Consider the following 15,853-nt stretch of genomic DNA (forward strand, 5'->3'; position numbering starts at 1 on the left):
ATTACTTACGTAAAAACTAATGACCTTTGAAGCAGAGATGGGTAAAATTGTAATAAATCTCTGTTGGTAATCATCAAATGTAATTTAATTAACTTTACATTTGTTAATTACGTTTTGTAATTGCTAATTGGCCAACAAACAATTATTACTTATGCGTATAGCTTGCAGCTAGAAATATAATTGATGATCAGTAAAGATTATAAATGTAGTTATTGCTTGGCTTGGTTAATACCAAATTGGCGGATGCAAAATCGAAATGTATTTTGCTTTTTAGATAAGTCGCGGACGGAGAAAAGTGAGTGATACGCAATCGGATGACGTTATTACAATGAGAAACATTAAAATAATGTGTTATTAATTTAATATAGTAACAATAATGGTAATAATGTAATAAGAATAACAGTAATAATAATCTTTCAAAAAGATTTTAAAATAATAGAATATTAATCGAAATAAAATATTATAAAATGTAATATCTCTAATAACCATGTAACAATGGTACTCTATATAGGAATGATAGTCGTATAGTATAGTTATAGTAGTAGGAATAATAGTAGGAGTGATGGTTGCAAGTAGTAATAGTGTATAGCGATATAGTAACAGAATAGTATTAGTAATAGGAATAAAATTAACAGTAATAATAGTAATATTATCGTAACTATAGCGTGATAATATCTTGCACTAAAGTCGAAAATGTTGATAAGAGAATAAATTAATTTAACGATCGACGGATAAACTCGCGATGTGAATTTGCACAACCGTCCGTTTTCGGTACATTTCATGTGACATGTACGATATAAATATTTTTCTGGATATGTTCTCTTTCTTTCTCTCTCTCTCTCTCTCTCTCTCTCTCTCTCTCATTCTCTCACTCTCTGTCTCTTTCTCTCTCAATATTACTTCTATATGTACAGCGAGACGCACATTCTACCTGAACACGTCGTTACTTAGATATTTGGAGAAGTACATTATCTTTCAGCCCTAGATAAGGAAGTAGACTAACAAGAATTTTGCTACCTGACTTCGTTTCGCATAACTCAATGCTTGAGTTAAAAGGGAATGAGAATTGAGCGGTTTTAACGACGAGCTAAATTTTCAGGGATTTAACTAAGGGATGTAACAACACATTATACCTCAAACCATTTTGGACGAAATATAATTAACGGTACATATCTTAGCGATTCGGCTGTTAAGATATCTCTAGCATGATGGTAGTTAAAAATTAAGGTATAAAAATAATAGCTTCCTATATGAAACTTCCTTTATGGACATCTCGACTCGTCGAGAAATCTCTCTTTGAAAAGGATTATGCGCTAGGATCGGACACGTCTCGTGTATTACGTATAATATAAAAACGCGCACTCTCTTCCTATCTTTCTCTTTTTCTTGTCTCGTCCCCCTCTTCATTCACTCTGTTATATTCTACTTCATTGTATCTATCTTATTTTTCTCTTTCTGTTCGCGTTTTCCCTTCTCTCTATTGTCTATTCACGCGTTTCTTCTTCACTGCGTCCTTGCGGAATCATCGATCGCTTCGTTATTCCAGCGCGGATTTTTCGAAAACACGTACGACGATCTACGAAGATCCATGGCGAATAATGGGTGAATCGTTCGCGGATTGCTGTCCCTCTACGAAAGGCACTAACATGATAGTTTATCACAGAGTCTGTGCGTGTATGTGTGCGTGTGTACGTGGTTGTGTGTGAGCGTGTACGTGTCTCGACACTTGTCGTTTAGATCGAAATTCTCTTAGATCCTGCGTTCTAAATCTTCGTGGAGAAGACTGTTGTTGTTGGTCTCGTGAATCGACGCAGGGGACGATTCGTCAGGTTGTTCGCCCCCGCTCAATTCTAGTTGGCCGGTACTGTCACCGCTGCTGGAACCGCATTCGCCATCGACAAATCTGAAAAAAAAAAAAAGAGTATTTTTCGTAAATACGCACACAGAATGTACCGTTTTAATTGCATATTTCAAATATCTCAGTAATTGCCCATTTTAAAAAAAGATGCTTTAAGCACAAGTCTCAAAAAAATCACTCTTTTAAGAGAAAAAAATGCATACTGATATGTCGGACAATTATTTCACGCTATGTCGCGGTTTGACAAAACACTAGATTAGAACGATACTCACGTGTACGGCTGCTCCTCGCCGCGCATCTCGCATATGACATTCGTCAGTGCCATTATATAATTTTTAGCCAACGTGAGCGTTTCTATCTTGCTGAGCTTCCTCTCCATTTTTACGTGTGGTATTACCTCGCGTAATTGCTGGAAATTTACAACCGGGAGAAGTGGATTGAAAGTCTATCTACCATATCGAGTCGCGATAAATGACGGCTAGCAATCTAATCAAATATTTGGTATATTTTTAACGACGCTACATGACCGGTCAGTAGAAATTGCTTATCAAATAAAGTTGCAGCTGCGAGTTGTCGTCATTTATCTTTCGCATAAATCGATTTTTTTTCACGTTTGCATATTGACGTTCAACGACGATCAACAACGTATCGCGTAATAAGTGATAATGATCGTAATACAATCGTGTTAAATATAAATCGCCTTTCTTCAGGCGTTAGAAAGAAATATTATAGTAAACCATAAACACTTTTTCCACTGCAATACTTTTCAAAAAATTATTTGTCAAAGTATTTCGAATGCAACAATAATTTTGCCGCTTAACAATCCCATGGACTGACGTGTTTATGGGACAAAGATCGATTGTACTTCATTATTTTCACTCTTATTGTTTCGTGATTTAATGTTCCGTAGCGAAAGTTTCGAACGTTCTTCGAAAGTTTTTAGCAAAGTTCGTCGCGCTCTCGTCGACGCGACGGCGGCGGCGGCGAGGCGAAAGCTGCCTGAGGAAGCAATAAACTGTTACCTCAAAGGCGTCGTTGAGGGAGTGCATTCTCATTCTCTCTCTCTCATTACTCTCGAGCCTCCTCAGGTTCCTCTCGCGCGCGGAAATTCCGCTTTTCCGTCTCCTCGTGGCCGGCGGCGCGCCGCCGCGATTTCTTCTCTTCGCCTGCTTCGGGCTCCTCTCGCTCCCGCTGCTGTCGCTCTCCTCGCCCACCTGTTTTCGTTTCGGTTCATAACAGAATAGATCTTCGTCAAATATTTGTTCACGGCGTTTCATAGTTCGCGACGTAGATATCTCGGCGAATCTCCCGTTTGAGAGCCTCCCACGAAGAAACAAATTTACATTCGAAAATTATGCTGAGATATCGCGACTTTGAATCAATTCGAAGAACACGTTTATAAATATCTTATATAGTAGCGCATTTTTATTATCTTTAATTATATTTTATGTGTGACACACGATATAAATATCTTATTATGATATATAAATTCTCGGTGAATTGACTTTAGTGGCACTTTAAAAAGTGTATTTTCAATTTTTTTAAATTTATTATGAATTTATTATTAATTTTTAATTAATTTCGTATTAATTTTTAGTCACGTTTTCTTTTACAAGAAAAATAATTATCTTACAAACGTATTTCAAAGGACGTGTTATGTCCATAGGTGCGTCTATATCCGAATACGATCGACACAAGCAAAGTTGATTATATTAATGCGCGACAACATGTTACATAATGGTACTTCCTAATCTAATCTAGATGAAAATCTTGCCGTACTATGTATTTTCATCAAGAAACGAACTTATTTAATTCTTTCTACTCTCTTGTCCTTCCTTTCGAAGAATGCGTTTCGAAAGTATTTGTCTAAGCGATAAAATCTGATAGATAAAATGCTAGCAATTTTCTTTGTTGCTGCATAATACTGATAAAAAGAAATTATTTGCTACATTCGGATAACCGATAATGAGACGTTCCACGTATAACATCCAACACACGGTTCTCTTTAAATTTAATTTCTATCAATTCGCCGAATTCGATCGTAGGTCAACCTGCCTTCGCTTGTCTATCGTATTGCACTGAAAACGTATCGTATTCGTGTCTCATCACAGTAAACTATCTGTTGTGCCGCCAATCGAGAAACGCATGACACCGGAAAAACCTGAGCTTTATCAATTCAGCACGATAATAAAGAATTATGTGGGTCGAGAGTATATCTTTTCTTTATTCGGCGTAAATGCTTATACGGAACTTTAAAAGCCTCGGACGAGATAACGCGTGTCACAGCGAAGTACGATAAAAAAAAAGAGAAACGAGACGGGGAAGACAATAGAGAGAGATATATATACCTCCGTGACATGGTGGCGAGTACGTTTCCCGGTAAGCGAGTCAACGGAGGCGTCGTCCAGGTCGATGTACATTTCCCGATCACCGCAGTCTTGGTCGCTACCCGACAGCCTATCCAGGCTTCGCATTATCCTGATAAAAAATCACAGCTCGATCCCTCTGCAACAAAGCGCATTATCTTCAAAAAGCCTGCGCAGTACTCTAGGAAAGAAAGCAGGAAACACGCTCTCCCATCACGCAAGCATCGTGTACAGTTTCTTCCTATTCATTATTCATAAACGAAAGAAAATAAATTCAAGTCTGTGAATAAATGACGAGAGGAAAGAAATACAGCTAAGAAAATTAATATTTTCAACATATTAAACTTATTTGAACGCGAAAAATACGACAAGGATTAAGTTGTATGATACAAGTATATCAACGTCCAAAGTGTTCGCTATAAATACGTTTACGCAAGATAAAATATGTTATTCAAGATTTCGAAAAGGAAGAAGTTGTGCATTATTATGCACTTTATAACATTTGTATATATGAAATATGCTAAATAAAAATAGGATAAAATATGGAATCATTATAATGAGCGGTGTTCGTGGTAAACCACATCTTACGGGACGTATAACGCAACGATCTACGTTACGATTCATCGCGGGGGAGGGGAGGGGAGGGGAGGAAGAGGAGTCCCAGAACCATCGATCAAGATTAAACGTCATTACCGATGCTGACGCTAATGTCTCGTTCGACGATTCTGAAATACTCGACTACCAGACTATAAGTCACGACTGATGCCGTTTCTTGAGGAAAAAAAAAAAAAAAAAAAAAAAAAAAATTGGTTCTGTGGTTAATGCGAGTAAGGCGAGAAGAGGGAAGAGGGAGAGAGAGAAGGAGAAAGTAAGAGAGGTCAACACGCGCGTGCGGGTGAAGATAATCGCGAATCGCGGTATCCCGTTTTTCCTGCTTCGCTCTTCAATGCCAAGAATTCCCGATCCGCGGCCGCTCGCAACCGCGCGCGCGCGCACGTGAATGTATGTACATACACGTCAGATTGGGCCAATCCGGCCTGTCTGTCAGAATCGAGACCGGTGATTTGAGGTGGCAGCGAAACACGGACTTCTCCATGGCTCTTACTTTCTCCCGCGCTATCGAGCGCTCGTATGCGATTGCTCTTATGATATTATGATTTCGTCAAACCTTGACGCGCGTAAACGCACGAACAGTAACGCAGCCGGAGAACCGGGCTGCCTATGAGAGATTGAGCAATACAGCGGCGTTGCATAATGCACGATATTATCGGGAATCATTAGCTTTCGATTTTTCGAGTCTCCCGATGCCTCTCGAAGGAATTCCTGCCGAATTTTTTTTCCCGTCGGCTCCTTAATTTTGAAACACGCCGAAAGAGGAATCCGTCCGCGTGCTTTCCCCGCATCAATATTTTTCGAAAATATAAATTACGAAATTGCATCAATATGCATGAGTTACATCAATACATTTCCTTGCATTTCGACACATTGTTTATTTTATTTACTGAAATATATATATATCCTTCACATCGAATTGATATAATGTTATAAATTAACGCAAGGTTCACGCCAAGTTTCTCTCGCACAGCACGTATAGTCGCGACGAACGTTATTCGTTTGGAGGAATGTATCTTGAATTAATTGCCAAGCGAGAGTGCGTCGGTAGCGAAAATTTGCAGTCCCACGCACATATTCGATTCGTGAAACATGCACGCTCGCATTGTGTTAACGCACGCGTTTATTGCCAGCAAAGCATGCCAAATCGACCTGCAATCGGCAGAATGGCGAAATATTTTGCGCGAGGAGGTAATACACGAGGCGCAATTTTCAGGGCAATTTCGTATCGCGCCGGTGATATATATATAGTATATACGTACGTGAACTTCACGAGAACACGCTGCATAATAACAAAGTCGTTTTCTCTATCTTTTAATAGCACGGTCGTATCCGATATTGATAACACTGCTGCAACAACTTATCGTAACGCTAAACGTTGCCTCTCCTCTCTGGCGCACGTTTTTGCACTGTTCCATAAGTTATATACATGTGCATATATGTATATATACACACACACACAGATATAAATTATTTACATAAAAATATACACATATAAAATACATGATACATTATTTACATAAAAATTTTATAAGTACATAGAATATTATGTAATGGTATATATATATGATGTATTATCATTATATATAATATATCGAAATATATTGAATAATATATATATATATATATATATAGAATTATATAAACATTTCGATAAGGAGTTTTAATAGCCTGCAACTTGCGTATATATGAACATGTGGTGAAACTATATTAAATTAAATATTCTCAGTATACTCTTATCGAAATGTTTTTGTTGGAGACCGTTCGAAAACAGCACGCCATTTTGATTGCCATTTATTCGTATTATCGAGCATTAATTTGCTTTTATTATCAGCGCAGATATAGTCGGTGCTCTTGACGTGCCAAGAGAAAAGTATCCGCTTATCGGATAAAGTGTCAAGGGCGACGTAAACAGCGGCAGGAAATGTTTCGATCTCGCGTTTCAATTTTCTGGTAAATTTTGACTTTGACGCGGCATGGCGTATCATCAAGCCCGAACTCGTGTTGTTGAAGACGCTGCTCGTTATGCATTACGATCGGAACGATCTCTCTCTCTTCGACAATTAACGCCGAACGATAACCTTCGAGTGCCACGTTATGATTTACGGCCGGGTACCGTATCCGCCACGCGGCCTCGCTACGCGAGCGTCAGTCCGGAGTAATCTGTGGGTTCGGGTTTTCCTTCGGGTCCAAGAAAAAATGAAACCGAAATCTATCGAACGCTTTCCTCGATAAGCGCGATCATTTTTCTAAGTAATTTAAATCTGTCACTGTGAATTCGAATTTATCTCGGTCTTAAATCCGTTCAGAACGAGCGGAAAACACGTGGCGCTGAGAAAAGCGCCATGGAAATCGCGCGATTGTATCGCTGCTGCTATTAATTTGTATTTTTTTTTCTCTCTCTCTTTTTACATAGAGATCGCACGCGCGCGCGCGCGTTAGAAAGCTCTCCACAGTCCGCAAACGAGGCCCCGTCGATTGACGTCGTCGGAAGAACGTTGCGGTTCCGGATCGCGAGCGGCCGCATTCCGAGGCGGGCGCAAAAGTGCGGACGTGTACGCTTCTCGCTCGCTTCGTCGTCGTCGTCGTCGTCGCCGTCGTCATCGTCGTCGTCGTTGTCGTCGTCGTGTCACGAATGTAAAAATGTATTTACCTCGCCGGTCGATTATTCTCCATCAGTGCCCCGTGTAAGTGCACGGCGAGTTGCACGCTCACTGAAACTCTGGCGTCGTCCAGGCACTAAGCGCGCTTTTCGCCGCCGAACGCGTCCCGCACACTTTTCCTTTCACACGACACTCACTTTGATCTTGCCACTTAAATCATCGTTCGTTACTTAGGCCCGCGAAGCCCGCTCTCTGCCTTCGACGGTTATCAATATAATCGTCCCTGGTGATGCCAGTTCGCCGCTGTCAATTTCAAACTTCGGAAGCGGCAAACGTCGTCACCGACGCGTCGATGACGATTATCGGCGATGACGATATGGAAATTTAGAAAAACGTCGATACGACGGGAGGGGGAGGGGACAGGGGCGGGAAAGGAGAGGTAGAAGAACCCGGAATCTCACTCGTTACTCGGCACTCGGATTGCGAGCTCTCGTCTTGTGGGAAAGGGCGAGAGAAAGGGAGGAAGAGGCTTCGGCGAGGCGCGCGTATCCGAAAAAAAGAGTCGGGAAGCAGCGATACTTTATCGCAGGCTTACGCGTGTGCCGATACACAAGTCAGGGCCGGCCGAGCGCCCAATGCGGACTGACTATAACTGTAAACGATCACTTGTCGGCGAAGTGAGCGAGGAGGCCCCACCGGCTTCCCTCGGGGACTCCCGCCACTGGCATGAATATACTCGTGCGACAACGTGCCAGCGTATACCGAGAGCGGCGCGCGGCCACGGCGGCGGCGGCGGCGTGCCGGCCGTACACCGAGAGGTACCACCGCGCGCGGACCACCTCGCGGCTCCCACCAAACCAGTTCCTGCTCCAGAACCGCTTCCACCTGCTCTCTCGCGCTCTGAATATGCTCCGAATATGCGCCCGGACGCGCGCTCGCCCAGCCGATTACCCAGCCCGAAAAACCGAAAAAGAGAGTTCCTTCTTCGAAGAATTCGCAAATCGAACTCATTTAAAGTCGGAGCGAACATTCGCGCGCGCGTCTCGCGGTATCCATTCTAATCTCTTCCCCGATTCGATCCTTCAAGTTCTCCCGGATTAAGGATACGTCGATCTTGTAATCCTTATCATGTCACGTGCGACTGGTTGCTGGTTTCATTAGACTTTTCCTTTCGACGGACGGCATTTGTTATTTTATGTCTTTCTCTTTCTCTCTTTTTTCCTCTTATTATTATTTTTTTTTACATTACCAGGAAGTGTGACACTTGGCGTTATGCAACAGCGCAACTTCCGCAAAATGTGTGTGGAAACCTGTTGCGCACTTATCGTCGCTGTAAATAAATTGTTGGCTACCCAAACGTATCGTGCATCTCTTCCGAATGTTATTTTTGCGCGTGACAGTTTTAACTTAATTATTATTCTGAGGCGTATAATAATTATCTACAAAAGTGTCGAGCAAATCTTTCAGCTGTTTTGAAATTGATTTTTCTTGACTGATGGAGAGATGTCGGAACATTTATGATTTTCAATTAATTACTGCGATCGAAAATAAGAAGCTTCTTAACACAAACTAAATTTTCAAGGAAAATATTTCTCGTAATTTTTAGAAAAAACTTTAGGGACACTTTACTTTAAATCTTAATTTAAAAATTGATCACAAAAATATGCAAACTCAGAAAAATTTAAGAAACGTTCTTCATCAATTATTTTCGAATTATCTCGAGGTTGATCAAAGAAGCGGATTGAAAAACAAACCGGCGATTTTTGTCTCGTATAATTTAATCATTGAGCACAAGAGTTAAATACGAATTACATTTAATTTTATTTACTTGGATTTCATATTAAGCAGTTTTCTGTCCTACGCCGTAAAAATGCGTTCTTAATATTGTTGCAATCCGTAAGTGACTCCTATCGGAGTTTCGTGGCTCCTCCTCCGAACCGGTTCCCGACGAACCGAAAGATCCGAAAAAAAAAACTGTTATCTTTAAAGCCACGAAACTCCTGGCCGCGAAACGGCGTGAGTTGCGCGACGCTACAAAACGTGTCGCCACGCTGGTTGCGCACGACAATTGCAAAAAAAAAAGAAGAGAAAAATAGAAACGAATCGAGGAAGAGTATCAGTTTGTATGCCTCGCGTTTTCTCATCGAGCGACGCTCCCGCAAAACGCGGCGAGAAAGACGCGGCGTCGTCGTCGTCGTCGGGGCGCGGCGGCGGACGGAGGGATCGATCAGGATTTCGCTTCCTAACCGGAACACTTTCGTCGCGCTTGCTTTCTAGATCGCCGCCGATAGATCGTCCGGCCGAGGCGTTTCGCGACATAACGGTACAGGCAAGGAGGAGCATTCCTGCCCGGCTGTGAATCGGTCGAACGTTGCACGGAACGTCCGTTCGTTGTCCACAGCCGATGATCACGCATCGGTCAAGGCCCCTCTTCCACCTTTTCCACGCCGCTACCTTCTTCCACATTTGTACGGGCGAGCCACCTTCACCTTCTCTCCGGCACCGCCGCGTCCTTTTCTTCTCTTTATCCCCCCTTCTTCCCTCCCCTCTGTCTCTCTCTTACTGTCTGTCTCTCTCGTCTCCGACTGAATTTTGTTCTCGTTTTTCCTCTGCCTTTCGCGCCGCGCTCCGGCCGACAAACGAGGGAAAATGCACGAGTGCGTTCTACGTTTAGCTTGAGTTACGCCGAGGTGAGAACAATGCGTTCTTACGTCAGAACTAACGAACGAGCGGGCGAGCGAGCGAATGATGAACCGGACGATTACGCCTGTAACGATGATGTCGCACGCAGAAGCACCCGTGTCACGCGAACGCGCGCGCGGCACTGCGCGGGTCTTCCGTGACGTAATAATCCCGGTATCGCATCATAATAAGATAAATCGTTTCGCCCGAAATGCCGATTCAACGAAAATTGATATCTCGCCGGCGGATCGTGTCTAATATATGTCAAGCGCGGAATAGATAAGTATATACATATAATAACGCGATAACGCGACTATGTTCGCCAACGCATAAATGTATACATATACCTTGGTATCTCCGCCGAGATACGCTTCGCGGCACTCTGTTATTTCATTATCGCTCTCTCGCGCGACAGTGCGAGTGTTTTTCACGTTACTTTCAGCAAAAGCTCAGTTAAATCCGACAAAATGAGTTAGTTTCCGAAGACAAGGCAACCTCGTTGAGACGATCTCTGAACGGCTCGCTCGTATTCTCTTTTGTTGCAGCACGAAAGACCAGTCGTATACGATTCTTTGACTTCTCGCTTGACTTAACACAATTTGAGCAATTTGACTCGTATATTCTTTGGACTTACCGCGAAACAATATAGTGCCCCTCGAGTCTCTCCCGACAGTTGCGGCAGTCGCGTTATTATCGCGGATACCCTCCTCCGCCGGTTGATATCGAACGCGCATCGAGATCGACTGAAAACGCCACGCCGCCGACGACGGGCGGGAGACTCGGTGCTCCCTTGACTCGGCAAGAATTCAACTGAAAACACATTGATATACACACCTTCTTTTCTGCACGCTGGCTGGCGTCGCTGCACAAGAGCGCGCCTCGCATTCTCGTCGCGGTGTCCCCGGGACAATAATAATGTTCGGCCCGGATAAAGAGCTACCGACTTACTTCAGCTTACACCTGGTGTGTCTTAGAAACTAAAGCGAGGTGCACACGTGTAAACGCCGCACGTACCTCGCAACTTGCGCGCGCAATTTGCATACAATACTTCAGAAAAATAGGTACGCCGAGGACGATCGCCTGGCGCGTCTTTCGCAAATTTCAATATTCAATAGTCGGCTTGAGTTTTACGCAGACGAAAGTTCCGTCAGGGGAAAATTTTTCCTTCCAAATAAACAACGTGTACTCTTTGGCTCGTGGGAATCCCAGCTCAAGAAGAATCCTTTATGGCTTCTAGCTAGAAAGCGTCCGTTAATGTCTCGTCCGTTAACGTCTCGTTTCGATAGCAGGAGTCGTTTTGAAATTTAACAGCATAAAACGTTATCTGCGTCTACTTTCTATACGTTCTAAAATACTAGTATTGATTAACGCCGCATGTGTGTACATGTTTATTTTTCAAAACTGCATACACATTTCTGATATATATATATAAGCAACATGCGACAATATAATCTTTTTGGATCCATACAGCTTTCCTTCCTTCACTTTTTGTGCCTCTCGGAACATACGAGAAGCAAGTAATAAATAATAAAGATTAATATCTCCTGACGGTAAGGAACGTAGTTGACGATATCTTTCTCATATTAATGATGCTAACTCATTTTTCTTCCTAATTACATGCAGACACGTGAAAAGTCAATCTCAGTCTCCTGAACTTGTAATCCCTTAACAAGAACGTTTATATCGTCAGTCATATTGGCTATATTTCACGATCGATGTCTCTTTGGTAATTGAAGAATCCTTAAAAGGACGGAGAAAGATTGTGTTCGATCTTATTTAACTTGATCCCGGTCATGAAAAACCGGTTTTAGCGTTTCTTCGTTACACTTCTCACGCATTGTGTGCGCCTCATCCAGGGTAAAATTCTTAAGGAACTATCGAGAGACTTTCCATTTCGAAATGATCGGTTCCATTAATTAATTCTCAAGGCATAATGCCGTCTCGGTTATTGATATTTATGGCACCGTTAACCAAGTAACGTCTAAAAATACACGTCCTTCAGCTTTTTTACTCCACTAAATCGCTTAATCTTATCAAAATACCTTTTTTTTTCTTTTCATCGGTGCCTCTCTCTCTCTCTCTATCTGCATTCATTTCGACGAGTCTAGGATTAAAGTCAAAATATTTCCGAACGGTAACTCCTTTTAATTATTCCGTGCAATAATTAAGAAAAAAAAAATTACACGACTGTTCATCAAATTAACGTTACTCCAGACGATAAAAAGAATTGCGTTTCTTCCTGAGGATTGCTACGCTTATTAACGATATTTTGCAACATAATAAACGCACGTTCGTTAAATTAAAAAAGACGATAAACGGCGCCGGGCGGCGTTCGCGTTGTCGCCTTAAAATTAAAAAGACCAACTCGCCCGGACCAGTGCCTACGTCGCGGTATGCTCGTCACGGACGGTTCGGTATGCTGCCTTAAATTATCGCCCCGATCGATCGGGCGACGTGCGACGGGTCCAGAAAACGAAAAATAAAAGTTCCATTAAGTCGACGGGAATCCGCCCTCGCCGCGGGCACAATTTCTCTCGAACGATCCAGGTCGAAGTCTGCGGCGAGGAGGTAAACGAGGGGAAAGAAAGGAAGGAAATTGCAGGTTCTCCTTTCGTTTAATAAATTTTATCTCCTCCATATCTCGCGCCGAGCGAGCGGGTGCTAAGTTGGTCCTTTGGCGCGAACTACTTTGGCCCGACATGAGAAAGACAGGAGGGTCCAGGATAACTCTTCTAATTAATTTAATTCCTCCAGTCAACCTACGGTAATCATCGGCGTAAAAAATCAGACGGTCGTCGTCGTCATCTTCGAAGCGCGCTCCGGGTTGTCTGAGATTTTACTGATCGTTCTCGTGAGTAATAATCGGCATCGCGCCGGCGGCGCGGTGGCGCGGCGGCGGGGATTTTCAACGTGTTGCGCGGCGCGTCAGTATGAAAATGCTCCTTTCACCCGGATTCTGGCGCGGGAATGTCGTTGAAAGACGAACGACGAACCCGAAGAACGATAGGCGCACTGACTGGATTCGCTCCGTTCGATTCGCCTCGATTTCGAGACGATCGGCGCGGTGAAGCGATGTGCGCGCGAGCGGATTTAAAATCCCCACGACGACGACGAAACGCGCGCGCGCGTGTGTCTCTCCTGAGTTAGCGCGTTCAAGCGAAAAATTCGTACGGTCAACATGTCTCACGCCCACACTCTCGGCTCGATTCTTATTCCGCTTGTACACGGCGCGGCGTCGCCGAACAATTATGGCACGTTAACATGACAGCAGGTACTCAGTTATTAACGAAATTGCCCGTGTTACTTTGGTGTATATGCCCCACGTCTGTCCCCCGCCGTCGGAGAGAAATCCAGCCCGCTGCCGAGTTAATTGGACTACTTACATATTCCGGTCCGCAGGAATTTTTCCCCGCTCGCACGCTCACGCGAAAGGTCACGCAAACGCGGATGTAAAGGCGAGCGAACGGAGAACGGTGCCGGCGTACACGCGCGCACGCGTTCGCGGTGCCGCGATGCCAATTTTTCTCGCTCCGATCCAGAAAAATCGCCCTGAAAGTCCGTGAACGATATCACGCGCGGCTCCCCCCTCGCCCTTCTTGCACTTATTATTTTAATACGGAATTAATATTAATATTCTCTACCATTCGCTACTCGAACGAGAACTCGACGATCCAGCGGTGTCGGCGTTAAGAACGAAGAAATACACGAGTGGTTTCTGATCGACTAGCCGCAGGAAAGAAACAAATCGATAAAAAGAAATCTCACTCCTTGGTTAATTTTAGAAAGACACGAATCGGCAAGAAGAAATCTCCGTCTCTGGTTGATTTTAAATGGATTTTATTCTCTTTAGAAGTTCTCCTCTTCAAGACACGATTAATACATTCGATATTGAAACTTTGAAAACCGTAAGAAATACCTCAATTAATTTTTTTTTTAAAGCTGTTTCAGCACTTTTCAGTATATGAAATCTCGTACCGTCCGATTTAAAAGAGAATTTAAAATAGCAATTATCGAAAAAAATCTCACGGAATAAATTTTTCGTGCATTAATTGCCAGCGATCGCAACGATAACGCGAAATTCTTCCGCGTTATTTCCCTTTTTTTTCCACTCGCTCGGCGAGTCGGTTTTATTTCGCTCAGTTTTGTAAAAGCGACATCGAGACGCAGGAAAAGTGCAACGCTTGCGGCCGTCTGGAATGTAGCGCCGTAAAAAGACTTCGCCTTGGCGGGGAATATAATTAATAGTGAAGAAATGGCTAGCGACTTTCCGTCTCTCCCCGTGCCGTGCGCGCGCGATTGTACGCGTGCACATATGCCTATGTGCGTGAGCGTTCATTTTTCGTTTCTCTTTATTGCAATACTGCGCGCGCGCGCGTTGCGGGATTCGCTCAGTTTGGAAGAATAAAAATTAGAAGCATAAAAAAAGGAATTAAAAAATGGGAGGAATAAAAAATTATATCTTTAGTCACGCGGTAAAAATGTAACACGTGGCAGATTTTAACGAGCGAATTCATAAATCGTGCGACAAAAAATGACGTTTTGTGCCGATCCTATCTGTCGACCGTGGGACAAGTCGCGTTTTTACGCGCTATCCACGCACGACATCGCTGTAAAACGTAAAAAAACTCTTCTATAAAAATTTTATCGTCCCGAAGATAAGGAAGCGAACGGCTCCTATAACTCCTCTAACGGAAATAATGTAATCGCTTTCAACGAGTCTTCTAAAGCAAAAAGTGCAATTACACAACAGACTTTTCTACAAAGAGAAAAGTCTTATTTCTTTTTACTTATTTTCTGTAGATAAATATAATGAAGATAATAATTCCGAATAAAATTCTCGTTATAACAAACGAGGAAAAAAAATATTTAGAATTCGTCGGGGATCTCTCAAGCGAGGAAAATATTTTATACTTTTACTACAGAAATACTTTTGTATTAAATAATTAGTGAATCACAATAGTTTTAGCGATGCTAAAATAAATTCGTTGATTTGCAACAATTTTTCTTTTCTTATTTTACTTTACATCCAAGCTCGTGAATAGGTGTATTATTAAGTCTCCTGTTTGTGCAACTATTTAGAGAACGAAACTTTACCTACAACATATATATTTATTTATCGAAATAGAACGGCCCGTCGAAGCCCGTTACATTCGTTATATCTGCGTAACTGTAAGCGAGACGAGATATCCATCGCGCGCGAATGATTTCCCGTCCAAAAGGCGGATGCGCGACGTCCTTCGGCACGCATGGGCATCACCTTGTACGGTCCGAGTCGAAACGGACTTCCGCTCGTTCCGTCGCTCAATCCGCTTCTTTCCTCAATTCCCTCTTTCTCTTTTTCTTCTCACCTCGTCGCTTTTCAGCGGATCGCGCGCGGCCATAACGCGCGATCCGCGCGGCGTTGAAATCGCTCCAAGTCCGCGCTCTCGCACGATTTCTAAATCGCGGAGCGATCGAGCGCAGTAGGTGCACTTTCTCCGTGCCTTTCTCGCGCGGCATTAAGACACATCCCGGGGCTCCCGGGGCTCTCAGGACACCCGATCCGATCCAGGTCGTATTTGAGAACTCGGCCTCGCGGCTCGGCCGATTGAATTTCGGTTCAGCGTGCGCGCGCGCGCACGCGCGAGAGAGGATTCGGAAAACCTGCACCGCGGGGCGCGTCCGCGGGCCACCCCGTACATATACCGCGTTGCGAAAGCGACGTACGGTGGACGTGTACGATCGGATCGTAC

General features: G+C 43.3%; 1 protein-coding gene across 3 annotated transcripts; it reads right to left on the bottom strand.

Annotated features, from left to right (window-relative positions):
• Positions 1-1,139: 1,139 nt before the first annotated feature.
• Positions 1,140-11,039, bottom strand: LOC105455314 (protein dimmed-like). 3 transcript variants are annotated; one of them, XM_011698544.1, is made up of 5 exons: positions 10,956-11,039; positions 4,207-4,363; positions 2,881-3,072; positions 2,131-2,267; positions 1,140-1,903 (listed from the first exon to the last, which is right to left on the bottom strand). In XM_011698544.1, the coding sequence occupies exons 2-5, from the start codon at positions 4,330-4,332 to the stop codon at positions 1,750-1,752; spliced, it is 609 nt and encodes a 202-aa protein (XP_011696846.1). In that variant the 5' UTR covers positions 4,333-4,363; positions 10,956-11,039; the 3' UTR covers positions 1,140-1,749. The 3 variants fall into 3 exon arrangements, with proteins under 3 accessions (XP_011696846.1, XP_011696847.1, XP_011696845.1); XM_011698545.1 differs by lacking the exon at positions 10,956-11,039 and adding an exon at positions 10,756-10,781; XM_011698543.1 differs by lacking the exon at positions 10,956-11,039 and adding an exon at positions 7,490-8,124.
• Positions 11,040-15,853: the final 4,814 nt, after the last annotated feature.

This window comes from Wasmannia auropunctata, unplaced genomic scaffold (genome assembly GCF_000956235.1).
Source record: "Wasmannia auropunctata unplaced genomic scaffold, wasmannia.A_1.0 LD335903.1, whole genome shotgun sequence".
NCBI classification, from domain to species: domain Eukaryota; kingdom Metazoa; phylum Arthropoda; class Insecta; order Hymenoptera; family Formicidae; genus Wasmannia; species Wasmannia auropunctata.

What these genes read in the sequence shown, in the direction of transcription:
- LOC105455314 (XM_011698544.1), bottom strand. Translation starts at nt 4,332, where the DNA reads ATGCGAAGCCTGGATAGGCTGTCGGGTAGCGACCAAGACTGCGGTGAT. An exon ending in CCCTCAACGACGCCTTTGAG is followed by an intron (nt 2,268 to 2,880) that starts GTAACAGTTTAT and finishes GTAAATTTCCAG; the next exon opens with CAATTACGCGAGGTAATACC. An exon ending in GGCGAGGAGCAGCCGTACAC is followed by an intron (nt 1,904 to 2,130) that starts GTGAGTATCGTT and finishes TTTTTTTTTCAG; the next exon opens with ATTTGTCGATGGCGAATGCG.